The sequence below is a fragment of the Vipera ursinii genome, assembly GCF_947247035.1.
Source record: "Vipera ursinii genome assembly, chromosome: 8".
Classification (NCBI taxonomy): Eukaryota; Metazoa; Chordata; class Lepidosauria; order Squamata; family Viperidae; genus Vipera; species Vipera ursinii.
The window spans coordinates 15146005-15160584 of record NC_139519.1 but is presented as its reverse complement, the minus strand read 5'-3'; the positions used below and the strand labels follow the sequence as shown (position 1 = coordinate 15160584).

The following is a 14580-nucleotide window of genomic DNA, read 5'->3' as shown; positions in this document are numbered from 1 at the left end:
AACAACAGCATTCCTGGAGTTCATTTCTCCTCTCTAATTAAAATACATGTTTTTACTTTACATTTATTAAAATTATATGACAGGTCCCCAGCTCAAGGGAGTAAATTGAAATCAAAATATCCTCACAGAGGACATGATTTACTCAAGTCGCTTGAAAGCTGCTGTTGACTGGTTCAAATAGGAAGCTGTTTTTAAAAACCTTTGTGGAATAAAAAAAACCCTTTTGCTTTATCTCCTAGTGTTTCTTGACAGTTTCTTTAGCTCCAACAATTGTGTTTTAGCTTAACTGGCCCATTGTGCTATTGCTGCTTCTGAAATTCTGGAACAGTTGGAAATTCTGGAGGAACAAAGTCCCATGCTTTGCATTTTAAAGAAAATGAATAAGCTCTGAAAAAGTTCTTGTTCCTGGTAAATAGTGTGTAATTGGTCTCCTGAGATCCTAAACTGAGATGAACTGTTGTGCAAGGGACACCTCAAAAAGGCTTATTAAAGGTTGGTTTGATTGTAGTTCGAATGCTGCAAACCAATCAATGAATCTAGGGGTGCATTAACTATTTCAGACTGACACATTGCATGTTGGATGACTTGGCTGATGAAATAAATGAATCAAATGCTAAATTTGGTGTTGTGCATCATTCGATTGCTAGATCTTGCCAGCATATAAAAGCATGAAGCTCTGATATCATTCAGTGGTACAGTTAGGCAAAAAAAAATATATATCAGAAAATCAAAAAGGAAGCAAATACCGTTTACAGAATTGTATGAATTGCTTCTCAAATGTGATTTTTTTTAATTCGTCAAAAAAAGGACAAGGAACAGCAAACATGATTACTTTTTTTTTAAAGTAATAAGGAGTAAATAAGCTAATAAGGAATAAATAAGCTAACTTTCCAGGACTTTTCCCTCTCGTTTCTTTGTTTTTATTGCATTGCCATGATTATTAGTTTTGAGGTTACATTATATGGTTAACACTGTCGCATGTTCTATAAGCTTGAATTTATGGCCTATCAGATTAATCATAGTTCAGCAAGACTGATAATAAGTCTACTTCACATCTGAACTGCTTCCTGATTTCCCTAAGACAGGGGTGTCAAACTCGCAATGTCACGTGACGTGTCACGACTTTTTCCCCATTGCTGGCAATGGGGTGGGGCGCGGTTTCGCCATGATGCATCCGGCTTGCGGACCGGCAGTTTGACAACCCTGCCATAAGATAACCTCTACAGTGATTGTGAGAAGGGGGAAACTGCATTCAGAGAAAACACCCAAGCCAACTGGGATTATGGTTCTCCAAAATCTAAATCAACATGGCCAAAAGCCCAGCAGCTGTGGCAGGTACCTAGCTGGGGAATTGCTATTTAAAGGATGCATGATCTCCTAACCCAAGTTGGAAAATGACTATAGAGGAAATATCACTGAATTGATAAGATATCAGATCTATTTCCCTGCAACTGCTTTGGTTTGTTTTGAAGTTGCACCTGTCCTCTGAAGATGAGTATGCAGATAATCTTAGGAAACTGCACAAGGAAGGGAAAAATTGCTACTTCTTTAATAGGCCACTTCAGTAAAAGCTGATTAAGGATGTTACCCACGTGGAGGTGCAGATTAGTTCAAGCTTTGCAGTATGTTCTACAGCAGATCTTCAGAAACAAATTGGTAGAGAATTCAAATCCATTGCCCCATACTAAAGACAATTTTTCCAAGTGCTGTAGAGTTTGGGTGATACGCAGCGGTTTTTCTCAATGGGTAACAACTTGAAGATGCATGCATGTCAACTCCCAGGCTCCCCCAGCAAGCTTGAATTCTGGGAATGGAAGTCCGCACATCTTCAAGTTGCCACGGTTGACCAAGACGGATACCCAGACTAAAAACAGTTATGTTCCATGAAGACAGATGTTACTAATATGACTAAGATTGCTTCTGATTGCTCCCATGCCAAACCAGAAGGGGGAAAGTTTATTTTGTTTTGAAGAAGTCAGTCTTTTCAGAAGGATGCAGGTTTAGAGGTTGGTTTTCCCAACCATTATTTCTGGTATGTTCTAAAATAAATAAATAAATCATATTTCTCCTCTTTCTGGGCCCGTTCCACTACTGCTCTCAAGGAGACAGCAAGAGAAAATCTTCTCTTATTCATTTGTTATGCAGTCAGGGATGACAGGTGATTAGCTATAAATAATAAAATGAAGGAGTAGAAGATTTATTGTGTGCCTTGCTGCATCATTACATCATACCATTGACCTACCGCTCTCCTTTCTGCCTGCACGAACAGCAAGGATCCACCAAGTAGGGCCCTTTGCCAGCAGGAGCAAGAAAAACATTCCAAACACACACTATATGCCTCAATCAAAATATGCAAATTTCAGGTGTCTTTGTCCATGCATGCAGTGAAATGGCTTTGTTCCAGGCAAGGAAGAGAGCAAAAATTCAAGGACATTAGCAGCCAAGGAGGCAGGAGGAGAAGGATACTGTAGGGTACCAGAAAGGCTCAGTGGGTTAGGATGCTGAGCTTGTCGATCAGAAGGTCGGCAGTTTGGCGGGTTGAATCCCGAGTGCCGCGTAACAGAGTGAGCGCCTGTTACTCATCCCAGCTTCTGCCAACCTAGCAGTTCGAAAGCATGTAAAAATGCAAGTAGAAAAATAGGGAACACTATGGTGGGAAGGTAACAGCGTTCCGTGCGCCTCTGGCGTCTAGTCATGCCGGCCACATGACCACGGAGACGTCCTCGGGCAAGCGCTGGCTCTTTGGCTTTGAAACAGAGATGAACACCAGCCCCTAGAGTCAGAAACGACTAGCACGCATGTGCGGGGGAACCTTTACCTTTATACAAGATGGTGGGGTTTAGTCTACCAGGAGAGGCTGAGAAGGATTAGATGAAAACTCAAGACTGTTTCTCCATCTAACCGGCTACAGTTGGTCCTGATACCTGGTTTACTAACCTCGGACTGAGGTTTCTTCCACCCCCTGGTGCCTAAGACTGTCCCCGCTGAGGATTGCACAGATGGAAACTTGGCTGCTTGGCGTGCAAGGAAGGTGCCCAGAAGCAGGATTCCTCATCAGTAGAGCATCAAGGAACAAGAAGCAGTTTCCTTCTCTTCCCAGTTTGAACACAGTTTGACTACATGATTTAATAGCAACAATAAAGTTTGCCTTGTGAAATTCGGGGCAAAAGTACTGAATGTAAGATCAGCTTCCCCTAAAGGAAAGCTAGAGAATGTATAGCTTTCTTTTTCTGTATTTCCAGAAAATTTAAGATACCACCTTCCTCCCACACATCTCTTAAAAGTAGGTTCATTGGGAGAAAATAGAGCTCCTTTCAGGTCAACAGTGTGTAGAGTAACACAGTATTGAGAGTAACAATGGTTTCTCCCTCCCCCCCCCTTTTTTTTTGTTTTGGATTCTGAAGTTTGCATGATTGCTTTGGCATAGTCTGTCCTCCATTGCTTATCACCTTTAGGAAAAAAAGTTGGTAACTGAATTGCTGTGCAATTTTGATGTAACGGCAAAGTTGCTCTTAAGCTGCTCTTGTCCCCAAGTGACATCACAAAGGCATCTGTGCACATTGATCTTGCCAAGAGACTAGAAATTGATATTGGGCTATTTAATGACAGGAGCATGATTCAGATGTGTCGGTGAATCAGAAAACACAGGGGCTGTGTGTGTGTGTGTGTGTGTATTGCAAAGCATGACTGCAACCAACATGTAACTGAGCATTCCTGCGTTACTTTTTCTTTCCCAGGCCTTTCCATTTTTTTCTAAAATGAAACTGACAAATTAGGGGTTAAGGGAGGCAGTCTTAGCTAGTTGCTTCTGTCCAACAGAATGGGGGTTGGGTGGTGGGGACTAAATAATCCAGACAGTAATTTCATGTAAACTCCAGATCAGACTCGGACACAGCATAAGCTGAGCTGATTCCCAAGTAAGGCGGACTAAATGTCAAATTCAAAGTCACCTTGCTACAATGCCAGGAATGAACCAGATGCTTTTTTTTAAAAAAAAAGAAAGCCTGAAGCAAGATGGACAGTGATACAGTAGGTTTATCCGTGGGTGGTCAGGTGATGCATTTTGATTTCCCTAAAGCAAATCTCACTTGAGAAAAAAATTATGAGGTGAGAAGCCCGTTACTGAATGGATCAGGACAGTAGCTTGACTGAGGCCCCAACCCATTCACGGTCCTCATCTGAACATTCCAATCTTCTGGCAAAAGGACCAAATAGCCTCTGATTTTATCGAGGGAGAGGTGGCTTCCTCAGAGATGTCTAGTGCTGTGGCATACCACAAATTGTATTCATTATCTATCAAGTTTTAAAACTGGCCATCTACCTCAGAGAAGGACTCTTGTCAATATACTTGTCAAGCTCAACTTAGCCCAGCCTAAAGTTGAAATAACAATAGTACGTAGACTTACATACCGCTTCACAGTGCTTTATAGCCCTCTCTAAGCCGTTCACAAAGCCAGCCTATTGCCCCCAACAATCTGGCTCCTCATTTTACCGACCTCGGAAGGATGGAAGGCTGAGTCAACCTTGAGCCGGTCAGGTTCGAATTACTGGCAGTCAGCAGAATTAACCTGCAGTACTGCCTTCCAATATATAGGGACACGGTGGCTCAGTGGATTAGGACGCTGAGCTTGTCGATCAGAAGGTCGGCAGTTTGGCGGGTCGAATCCCAAGTGCCACGTAACAGAGTGAGCGCCTGTTACTTGTCCCAGCTTCTGCCAACCTAGCAGTTTGAAAGCACGTAAAAATGCAAGTAGAAAAATAGGGACCACTACGGTGGGAAGGTAACAGCGTTCCATGCGCCTTTGGCGTCTAGTCATGCCGGCCACATGACCACGGAGACGTCCTCGGACAAGCGCTGGCTCTTCGGGTTTGAAACGGAGATGAGCACTGGCCCCTAGAGTTGGAAACAACTAGCACGCATGTGCGGGGGAACCTTTACCTTTACTGCCTTCTAACCATTGTGCCATCACGGCTCTTATGTTTACTTCTAAAAATCAGGGGATGAATAGCTTGTTTGGACAAAATGAAATGCAAAATGAAGATGCTGGCAAGATGTGGGTGGATACATGTCCTGTGGCCTGGTTGTGGTAATTTCTTGTCTTGGCATTTTGGAAGGTGCATTATACAAACCTGACCCAATTCTAACCCTTTCAACTGCAGCAGCTGTTAGACCCTCCCACTGTCTGACCCTTTTGATCTAGAGCAGCCAAGATCTAGCCTGGAAACCTGCTGTTTTATCACTGAGCTTCATCTTATTTCTTAAAAGCCCATTTGTTCTCCAGTCCTTCAGATTTACAGTCTCCAGACCAGGGCACTCAATTATTCATAGCTCCTTAGATGCTGCCAAAATGTTTTATCCAGGACTTTACTTGTAAGAGCCTCACCAGATGTGCGAAGGATAATCTATAAGAGGAGAGCCAATCCCCCCCCCCTTTAAGCAGCCATAGAGAGCTTTGATTTTGATTTGATCGCCAATCCTGAGCGAAAGAGAGCCTGTGTTTAAAAGTCTGGTCACTGTCTCTGGATCTCTGGAAGTTGTAAGTAGCCTTTTCTGGATTAAAAATAAATGTTGGCATAATGGAAGCCCTACACTCAATTCCAAGGTTGCTGATACCAGCTTTGGGCTGTGGGTGAATCTGGCTTGGCTTACTCATGGTTTTAAGTTGTGATTTATGGTTCAATTGTTCAATGAATTTATTGTTCAATGAATCAATCAGATACTACTTTAACCCCAAATTCACTATGATGATGTATGAACGCCATCTGGGGCTCATGAGTGTCTGTTGCCTGGACTTCTATCAAGTTAATTCTATCCCAAAGGTGCTGTTCAAAAGGCAACTGTACTTTCCTGGTTTTTCTCCTTGAAAAAATGTTTTGCTTCCCATCCAAGAAGCTTCTTCAATTCTTCAGTTGTACCGAAGAAGCTTCTTGGATGAGAAGTGAAAGATTTTCAAGGAGAAAAACTCCCATTGCTTTTTGAACATCACCTTTGGGACAATCATGACCTGGATGATTGAGAATCTCCATGGACAAGCTAATTCTAGTTTTACTCTAAGCAACTTTCTCTTCATCCCTCAGTTTGTAGTTGGGGACAAAGAAACCTACCGGTTTTGTTTACTTCCCACCGAAATGTTTAAAACTGCAAGTTATTTCTGAATGATGGTATCTTAAGATCAAATTCTCACCCTCCTCGAAGTGCCAAGGGGAATAGGTGACAATTGCTTTCAGCATGGAAGGGACCAGGGTGTTCCAGCCTGGCACGTAGCTGTTAAAATTGAGAAGCCTGAGAGATAAAAAGAGAAGGCAACTCTTGTTCCACACCATAATCATGGTTCCAATTCTGACTTTTAAAAATTAGACTTCAAATGCTCCGCCTGGAATGGCCAAATCTTTTATTTCTTTTCATCCTGTTTATGAAAGAAATTTGCCTCATTTGATAAGCTCATATTTCTTTTTGTTTTTTTTAAAATAGAATGAAATTCTTCCATGTTTATCCTTGTCTTCAATAATGAGAAATAACCTGCTTACCTTTCCAGGATTGTTGTACATGAAACACACATATAGTGACAGATCATAGTCATGATCACATAACAGATCTTAATATTTGTATCATTCAGAGAAGAAGAGGAAAAAGGAGGAAGGAGGCGGAGGAAAGATCGTTCAAGCAAGGAGGCGGAGGAAAGATCGTCCTACGGAAATAGGGCGGTATACAAGTTTAAATAATAAAATTATCAGCTGGGCCACAATCAAAACTGGAAGACCAGAATAAGACCTTGATTAACAGAAGGAACACAGATCCTACTGAGAAGTAAAATGGAATTGATTTAGCTAGCCAACCTGCAACTGAAAAGCAATTTTGTTTTATTTAGACTTTGCTGGAAAGATTCCAAAACAAACTTTGTTTACTGCATCTTTTTGCAAACAGTCCTGACAGTGGGAGATGGGACTTTTGTCCCACCCCACCTTTGTTCTAATTCTATCCATGAAGCTGCAGGTGGTAGGAGAAGCTGAACTTGCTTCAAGCAAAGCAGAAGAGGTTAAGTGAATACTCTGCCTTTGACTCTGTCCCTGTGGATACTCAGAATAGACCGTCTCTCCCTCCTACTCTCCTCGTTTCCCTTCCCTGCCATTGTCTGGGAAGCACATGGCCCAGAGATTTGGGGTGGGTGGGGGCGGATTTGTTAAATTTGGTGAAGTAGAGAGGCGAGATGAAGGAGGGAGAAAAAGAGGAAATGAAGAAGGAAGCCACACAAACCAAAGCTGCTTGAAGTAATTCACCCCAAGCACAGCTTCACCCTTTTAATTAACCCATGATAAAAGCAGTCGCCATCTGCTAGGCTTCTTCTGCAAGGGAGCCAGTCTTCCCCAGGGCCACAAAACGCAACATGCAAAATAGGATTTTAAGAAACTTCCCTGGCTAAACTGTGCATGATAAGAGAGTTTTGTGCTTTTCCTTTGTGCCGCCAGCCAAGATGGATTCATTCTTACCCGCCTCTCCTCATTTGGAGGAAAAAGAAACATCCCAAATACAAAAAGTTTGAGCAAAAGGAATGTGCCAGCCAGCCAAGCAATCTTCCTTGGAGTAAAAACATCTACAAAACGGGATCAGCTGAGCAGCTTTTTGGAGGTGAACATGGACAGTAGTTAAAACAGCAAAAAGTGCCAGGATAAAATTCACAAGATTGGCTGATCTCATTCGATCCCCCCGTTTCACTGTTTTCACTGTCCGATTGCCATTTTGAGTCTCTGGCTGTTGGATCTGTTCAAAGTTGCTTGGCTTTGCTGCCTCATTTGGATGGGAGAAAAAGTTTTGTGCATAGTTCCATGTAAGAAAATCCAGCTTTATTGTTTTTATCGAGAGGGGATAAATAATATTAATTGGAAAAATCGGCGCAGGAGCCTGCAGCCTCGTGTCCACTTTTTATTTGGGTGTTCACTTTCTGTAAACATTTGGCCGTGGCTGATGGGAGTCATGGTCCAAAACTGGCAGCACTAGGCACTGTTCAACAAGGCAACAATAATGTGTAAACCCAGTGGAACTGACTTAATGATCCGACAGCCTTTCTTTACATTGGAGCGACAGAACCCAGTTACTGGCTGAAACCTAGGGTTTGTACTGACCCTGAATTCTAATTCAACCAAAGGGGCTGGGTTTGCACAAGCTGGTAACAGCTAACAACAAAGCAAGACAAACACCAGGTCACCCAACCCAAGAGCTCTCCGTGCTGTAGAAAGCCAGCAAGCAGGCTTCCCAGGTGGGTTTCGTGGGCCAGGAGCCGGCACAGATTTTTGCAATCCTAACCCAGTTAAGGTTGCTACTAACCCAGTTAAGGTTGCTACTATCCCCCAGGATTGGCTTCGGAGGCTCTAACGGCAGGGTGGTGCGGCTCCCACGCAAGCCAGCGTGCAGGGTGGAAAGGGAAGCCCTAATTTTGCCCCGCTTTGTCGGAGACAAAAGACGTGCAGCCCCGTCCGTTTGGCGACGCGTCGACCCGCTCCAGCTTGGCTGCTCGGACGGGGTTGGGGCACCTCAAGGCGGTGCTGTTTCCTTCGGCGGAGACAAAGAACAGCCGGCCCAGCCGCTTCTGGAAGGGGGGCGGACTCATCACCCCCCCCACCCGCAGCAGCTCCCTTTTGATCGGGGTGGGTGGTGGGTGGGAGAGGGTTCCACGCGCACACACACACACACACACACACACACACACACACACACACACAGACACACACCCTTTGGGCTAGCAGCTTTACCAAGAAAGGAGAAGCTCTAGCCCACGAGTGGATCTGCCTCCCACCCCCTCCAATGGACGGAGCAAAGAGAAGGGGGATTCCACGGGAGAGGGTGGGTGGGTGGGTGGGTGGGTGGCTTGCTTGCCCCTTCCCGGGGGCGGACTTACCGTTACACCACTGGAAGGGGTGCATCAGAGGCCCCAGAGCAGCTGCTGGCGGAAAGGCAAGGCGAAACAATACTCCGAAGTGCGCGGGGCCCCCGATGACAACCTTGGCTTTACCAGCCTTGACCGCCTCCTCCGCCCAGCCTCGGAGCGGGACGCAACATGCCAATCGCGGGCGATCCTCCCGCGCCCGTCGCAGTCTATCCGAGGGAGAGAGAGTCTCGCGGCTCGGGCGCGGGCTGTTTCGAACGGCTCGATCCCAGACGAGCCACCGCGGAGCGAGTGAGCCGAGCCGAGCCGCAGCTTCTTTTCTCGGGGCCTCGTCCAACACACACAAACACACACACACACACAGAGACACACGGCTTCGGAGACCGACCCTCCGCCCGGTCAACGCCCCCTCTCCTCCCCCTTTTCACTCCGCCAGCCAATCGGGGCCTCTGGAGGAGAGGAGCCGATTAGCATCTGGGCTTTTGAAGTCGGCAAGGGGTGGCTCGGGATTGGCTGGCTTGGAACGGGGCTCCAGCCTATAGCGTTGCGGACCCAAAGAGAGAGAGAGAGAGAGAGAGAGATCCTCGCTGCTCCTTAGGACTGTTCTCGGCACAGGTAGCCTTGGACCAGGGGTCGGCAACCTCGGCTCTTTTATGACTCGTGGACTTCAACTCCCAGAATTCCTGAGCCAGCCTTGCTGGCTCAGGAATTCTGGGAGTTGAAGTCCACGAGTCATAAAAGAGCCGAGGTTGCCGACCCCTGCCTTGGACGGAAGGCAGAGCTTGGCCGATGGAGGGGCTGAAGCCCGATTTTATTAATATTTTAATAATAATAATAATATAATAATAATATAATAATAATAATAATAATATAATAATAATAATAATAATAATATAATAATAATAATATAATATAATATAATAATAATAATAATAATAATAATAATAATAATAATAATAATAATAATTTAAAAGGAACACCTTTCCTGCTCTTCACCCCAAAAAAGGACGTGGCGAATCTCCCTTCTTTTATGACATTTCTTTTCCTCCTTTATTTTGTTTACAGGGCAAAGTGAGTTGCATCCTGCACCTTCTCCCACACAATAACAAGGGCCAGAGGTGACCTGGTCAAATTCTTACCTGCACCCCATCAGTTGACTCTGAATACCCTTCCCTGTTTCCCACTGCCTTTTCTTTCTGGAGGTGGACACACACTTCCAAACCGAACCAGTCCAGGCCTCCTTTGAGCTGCATTTTTGTTTGTTTGATTGTCTGTTATTATCTCATCATAGGGACGCGGTGGCTCAGTGGGTTAGGACGCTGAGCTTGTCGATCAGATGGTCGGCAGTTTGGCGGGTCGAATCCCAAGTGCCGCATAACACAGTGAGCGCCTGTTACTTGTCCCAGCTTCTGCCAACCTAGCAGTTCAAAAGCAGGTAAAAATGCAAGTAGAAAAATAGGGACCACTACGGTGGGAAGGTAACCGTGTTCTGTGTGCCTCTGGCGTCTAGTCATGCTGGCCACATGACCATGGAGACGTCCTCTTCGGCTTTGAAACAGAGATGAGCGCCGGCCCCTAGAGTCGGAAACGACTAGCACGCATGTGCGGGGGAACTTTTACCTTTTTTATCCAATAATATGTGTTGTATTTCCGGCAGAGTCAACTGCATCAAGATAGAAGTTTGCAACCTCTATGGATTAAAACTGAAGAGGTAGGGAGGAAGCCAGCAGAACTCAAGGGAGCTGGAAGAAGTCCAGTTGCTGATGTCGGCTGCTGGATGCCAGGTAGACATTTCTCAGCCCTAGTAAAGAAGTGACACGGTCTTAAGTCACTAACCCAATCCCCTCCCCCGCCAAATCAGTGGACTGCAGGGGAGAAAGGAATAAATGCCTGAAGCGTCCTGCAATGGAAGATTCTTCACTGCGACAAATGATGGCAGACACCACGTGTGAACGGCGAACTGTACACTGAGACCAGCCCCTCCATATAAGACCTTGCTCTTTACCTGCTGGGCTGCATCTGTAATCCACCATCAAACAAATCTGACCTGGGTGGGTCACATCTTGCTAATCTCAGTTTTGGCAAACAATGGTGTCCCATTTAATGAGCTGCAGAATAAACAGCGAGAAAGGTCACCGCCACGAAGCCATGCAGTTCCTCAATTCCTTCCCCCCCCCTTAATGCTGGTTTATTTTATTCTATCGAGCAACAAAGATGTTTAGAGGACTGGTGGCTAAAACGTACAAAGAACGGTTGCTGGAATTGGGTAAGTCTAGTTTAATGAAGAAAAGGACGAGGGGGGACACAGCAGCAGCGTTCCAATATCTCAGGGGCTGCCACAAAGAAGAGGGAGTCAAGCTATTCTCCGAAGCGCCTGAAGGCAGGACAAGAAGCCACGGATGGAAACTAACCAAAGAGAGAAGCAACCCTAGAACTAAGGAGAAATAGCCTGACAGTTAGAAGAATTAATCAGTGGAACGACTTTCTTTCAGAAGTTGTGGGTTGCTCCAGCACTGGAGGTTTTTAAGAAGAAACTGAACAGCCAGTTTGTCTGGAATGGTATAGGTCTCCTGTTTGAGTTGGGGGCTGGACTACAAAACCTCCCAGGTCCCTTCCAACGCTGTTATTCTGTTATCTTTCTTTGTCGTTTCAAATCCATCTGTTCAGTCTCATTCTGGAGACTGTGTGGCACTGTCTGGCATCCACTTTCTCAGCCTGGTTGTGATTGCTGCTTATGTATTGTACATGGCCTGGCTCTCTTCTAGGAGAAAGATGAAGGGATTTAGTGGTTTGGGGACCCACAGTTGGAGGGGTGTGCCTGTGTGGAAGAACTGAAGGAAGGTTGAAAATTGGATGGATCAATTGTGGTCACAAAGGCAGGGAATCTTTTCTATATCTAGCCCTCCACCACAAGAGTTCAGTAATTTTGGTGGAAAAATCATCGCCATCACCAACTCCGGTAAAAGATGAAAATAAGAGGAAATAATTTTTAGGGGGTCGGAGTGCAAACATTGCATTAATAATTTTTAAAAGGCCTAAATTATAGCATCCTGTTTCTCAAGGTCACGACTGAATACTGTGCACACTGAATCTTTCATGTGGCAAAATTATATTTAACGGAAGATGATAAAATTCTTGTGATGGGTTCACCTGCCCTGAAATCAAATCCCTAATCTCTTATATTTTATTTATGTATATAAATATTTATGTCTCATACATTCTAATGTATAGGCAGTTCTCAGATGGCTCATGCGCTGCAACATTTAAAATCAATTCAAAGTGATATTTACCAACAGCTAAGATAGTTCCGTGTGATTAGTTCTCTCGTTTTTTTAAAAAAAAATTGCTACAGCAAAGAATTTGATCAATGCATTGACTCTAGAAAGTTTTCTAAAAAAAGTTTTTCCTATCACGGTTTTTGCCCCAACTGTGATTAAAAATCCAACCAAACATGCTGACATTGGAGGAAAGGGCTGGAGAAGACAGGACAAGTGAAATATGCCTGCGGGGGACCAAATTTAGCAAACTTGAGCTGATTCTGAGAAGTAACCAGGTCAGACTTGGTAAATGCTTCGACAGCAGACCACAAAGAAATTGAAAAACATCTCAGAAGAAAGTGCTGGCAGATTAGTTCTGTATTCCCGTAAGAAAAGTACATGTCTGTTATCCAGGTGGTAAATAGGAGTTTAACTTTTTTTTTGTAATAGAATAACAAGAAACAGAACTTGACTCAAAAGGCTAAGCTTTACAGCACTGTAAATGATCCTGTCTGGTTCTTCAAAAAAATTGGGACTCTAGTAGCATCTTTTCTGACCAGTATGTTTTATTGTTGTTGTTGTTGTTAGCTGCGAAGTCGTGTCCGAGCCATCGCGACCCTGTGGACAACGTTCCTCCAGGCCTTCCTGTCCTCTACTATCTTCTGGAGTCCATGTTTTATTACAATGGACTTATTTCCACCACGAACTAACATAGGTCTCTTGCTACGAGTCCCAAGAAGTTCTGTACCCAAGAAACAGGAGGGTTCCTCTCTCTCCTAATGTCTCTCCCCTGCTCCTTGTTGCACCTACACAAACTGGATTCATATAGATTTATAGCCGGAGGCTGCAATCTTTCATGCCCTAGGCACATAACCCTAAGGGTCACTGAAAACAATGGGTATTTTGGAACAACAATATATATGTGACATTGCTTTCAAACATTTGTTTGAGGAGGGATCTGCCGTACGCTAGTGCCTGTGTGTCTTTGAGCAATGTTGCCATTTCAAACAAAGACTGGGCTAAACCAGTATTCCATTATTTATCTGCAGCAGTATTTCTCCCTCTTGTTTGTCTCTTTCTCTCCCCTTCTCCTTTCCTTTCTGTTTTGACAAAACAGGAGAATTGCCTGTGAAATATGAGCTGTGCATTTTTGAAGGAAAACGATAGATTTTTTTATGAGTGGTAGATCTCCCTTAATATTAATTTATTTATTACAGCCCTGGGGCCAGATACAAACAAGATATTGAATAAAATAAATATTATGTGGTTCTTTACATAAACATTATATATGTGTATACACACACACCCACACACACCCACACACACACAGCCACACACACATCTATCCATCTATCTATCAGGGCGCGATGGCTCAGTGGTTAAAGATGCTAAGCTTGTCAGCTGACAGCCTAGGTTTGAGACCTGAGCCCCACACAATGGGGTGAGCTCCCTTATTTGCCTCAGGTCCTACCCTAGGTGTTCGAAAGCATGCAAATGTAGATAAAAAAATACCTATTCTTTCAGTGGGCAAGAAACAGTGTTCTGTGTACCTCAGTTTATAGTGTCATGCTGGCCCCATGACCATGGAAGCATCTTCAGACAATGCTGGTTCCCTTGGCTGAGAAAGAGATGAGCACCGCCTCCTAAAATTGGACATGACTGGACAGGGAAACCTTTACCTATACCTGTACCAGTACCTGTACCTATACCTATACATACAGTACTGTATATACTGTACTTGTATTTGTACCTGTAACCTGTCCTTGTACCTACTGGTATACTTATACCTATACCTATACATGCATTCAGACACACACACACACATACTGTATATACACATACTGTACTGTATATGCACGCATGTGTATATACAGTATGTGTATAAGAGAAAAACAATAAGTATAGTAGAAATAATTGAGAACATAGCTATTAAAGCCAAATAAAATACTATTACAATAATTTCCAATCCTAAGTAATGGCACTATGTACTGTACAAACGGTAGCACAGAACTCGGTGATTTGAGAGGTATAGCCCTGCCTGAGAAAAGTAGCATTAAATAGAAATCTCACTCCCTACTTAGAAATTTCTTTAAGACAGGAAACGTAAGGGTCTGTTTGGAGCTTATATAGGGAACGGTTTAATAGCCCTTGATCTACAGTTTCTGTGGTATATAGGAATACCCTTAAAACATCCAAGAAGGACTCAGGAGAAAGTATCCATCCTGGCTAAACCAAAGGCTCTACAATATTTTAAAATTCCTTTGAACTCTGGTGCTGGAGAAGACTCCTGCGAGTCCCTTGGACTGCAAGGCGATCAAACCAGTCAGTCCTAGAGGAGATCAACCCTGACTGCTCTTTAGAAGGCCAGATCCTGAAGCTAAAACTCAAATACTTTGGCCACCTAATGAGAAGGAAGGACTCACTGGAGAAGAGCCTAATGC

At 44.1% G+C, this 14580-nt stretch overlaps 1 protein-coding gene across 1 annotated transcript in view; it reads right to left on the bottom strand.

Annotated features, from left to right (window-relative positions):
- Nucleotides 1-9230, bottom strand: part of RNF122 (ring finger protein 122) — a 29697-nt gene extending 20467 nt beyond the window's left edge. The window contains exon 1 of the mRNA XM_083368374.1: nucleotides 8895-9230. Coding sequence (XP_083224500.1) covers nucleotides 8895-8919 — 25 coding nt within the window. The 5' untranslated portion in view covers nucleotides 8920-9230. The remainder of the gene's footprint in view (nucleotides 1-8894) is intronic.
- Between the last annotated feature and the right edge of the window lie 5350 nt (nucleotides 9231-14580).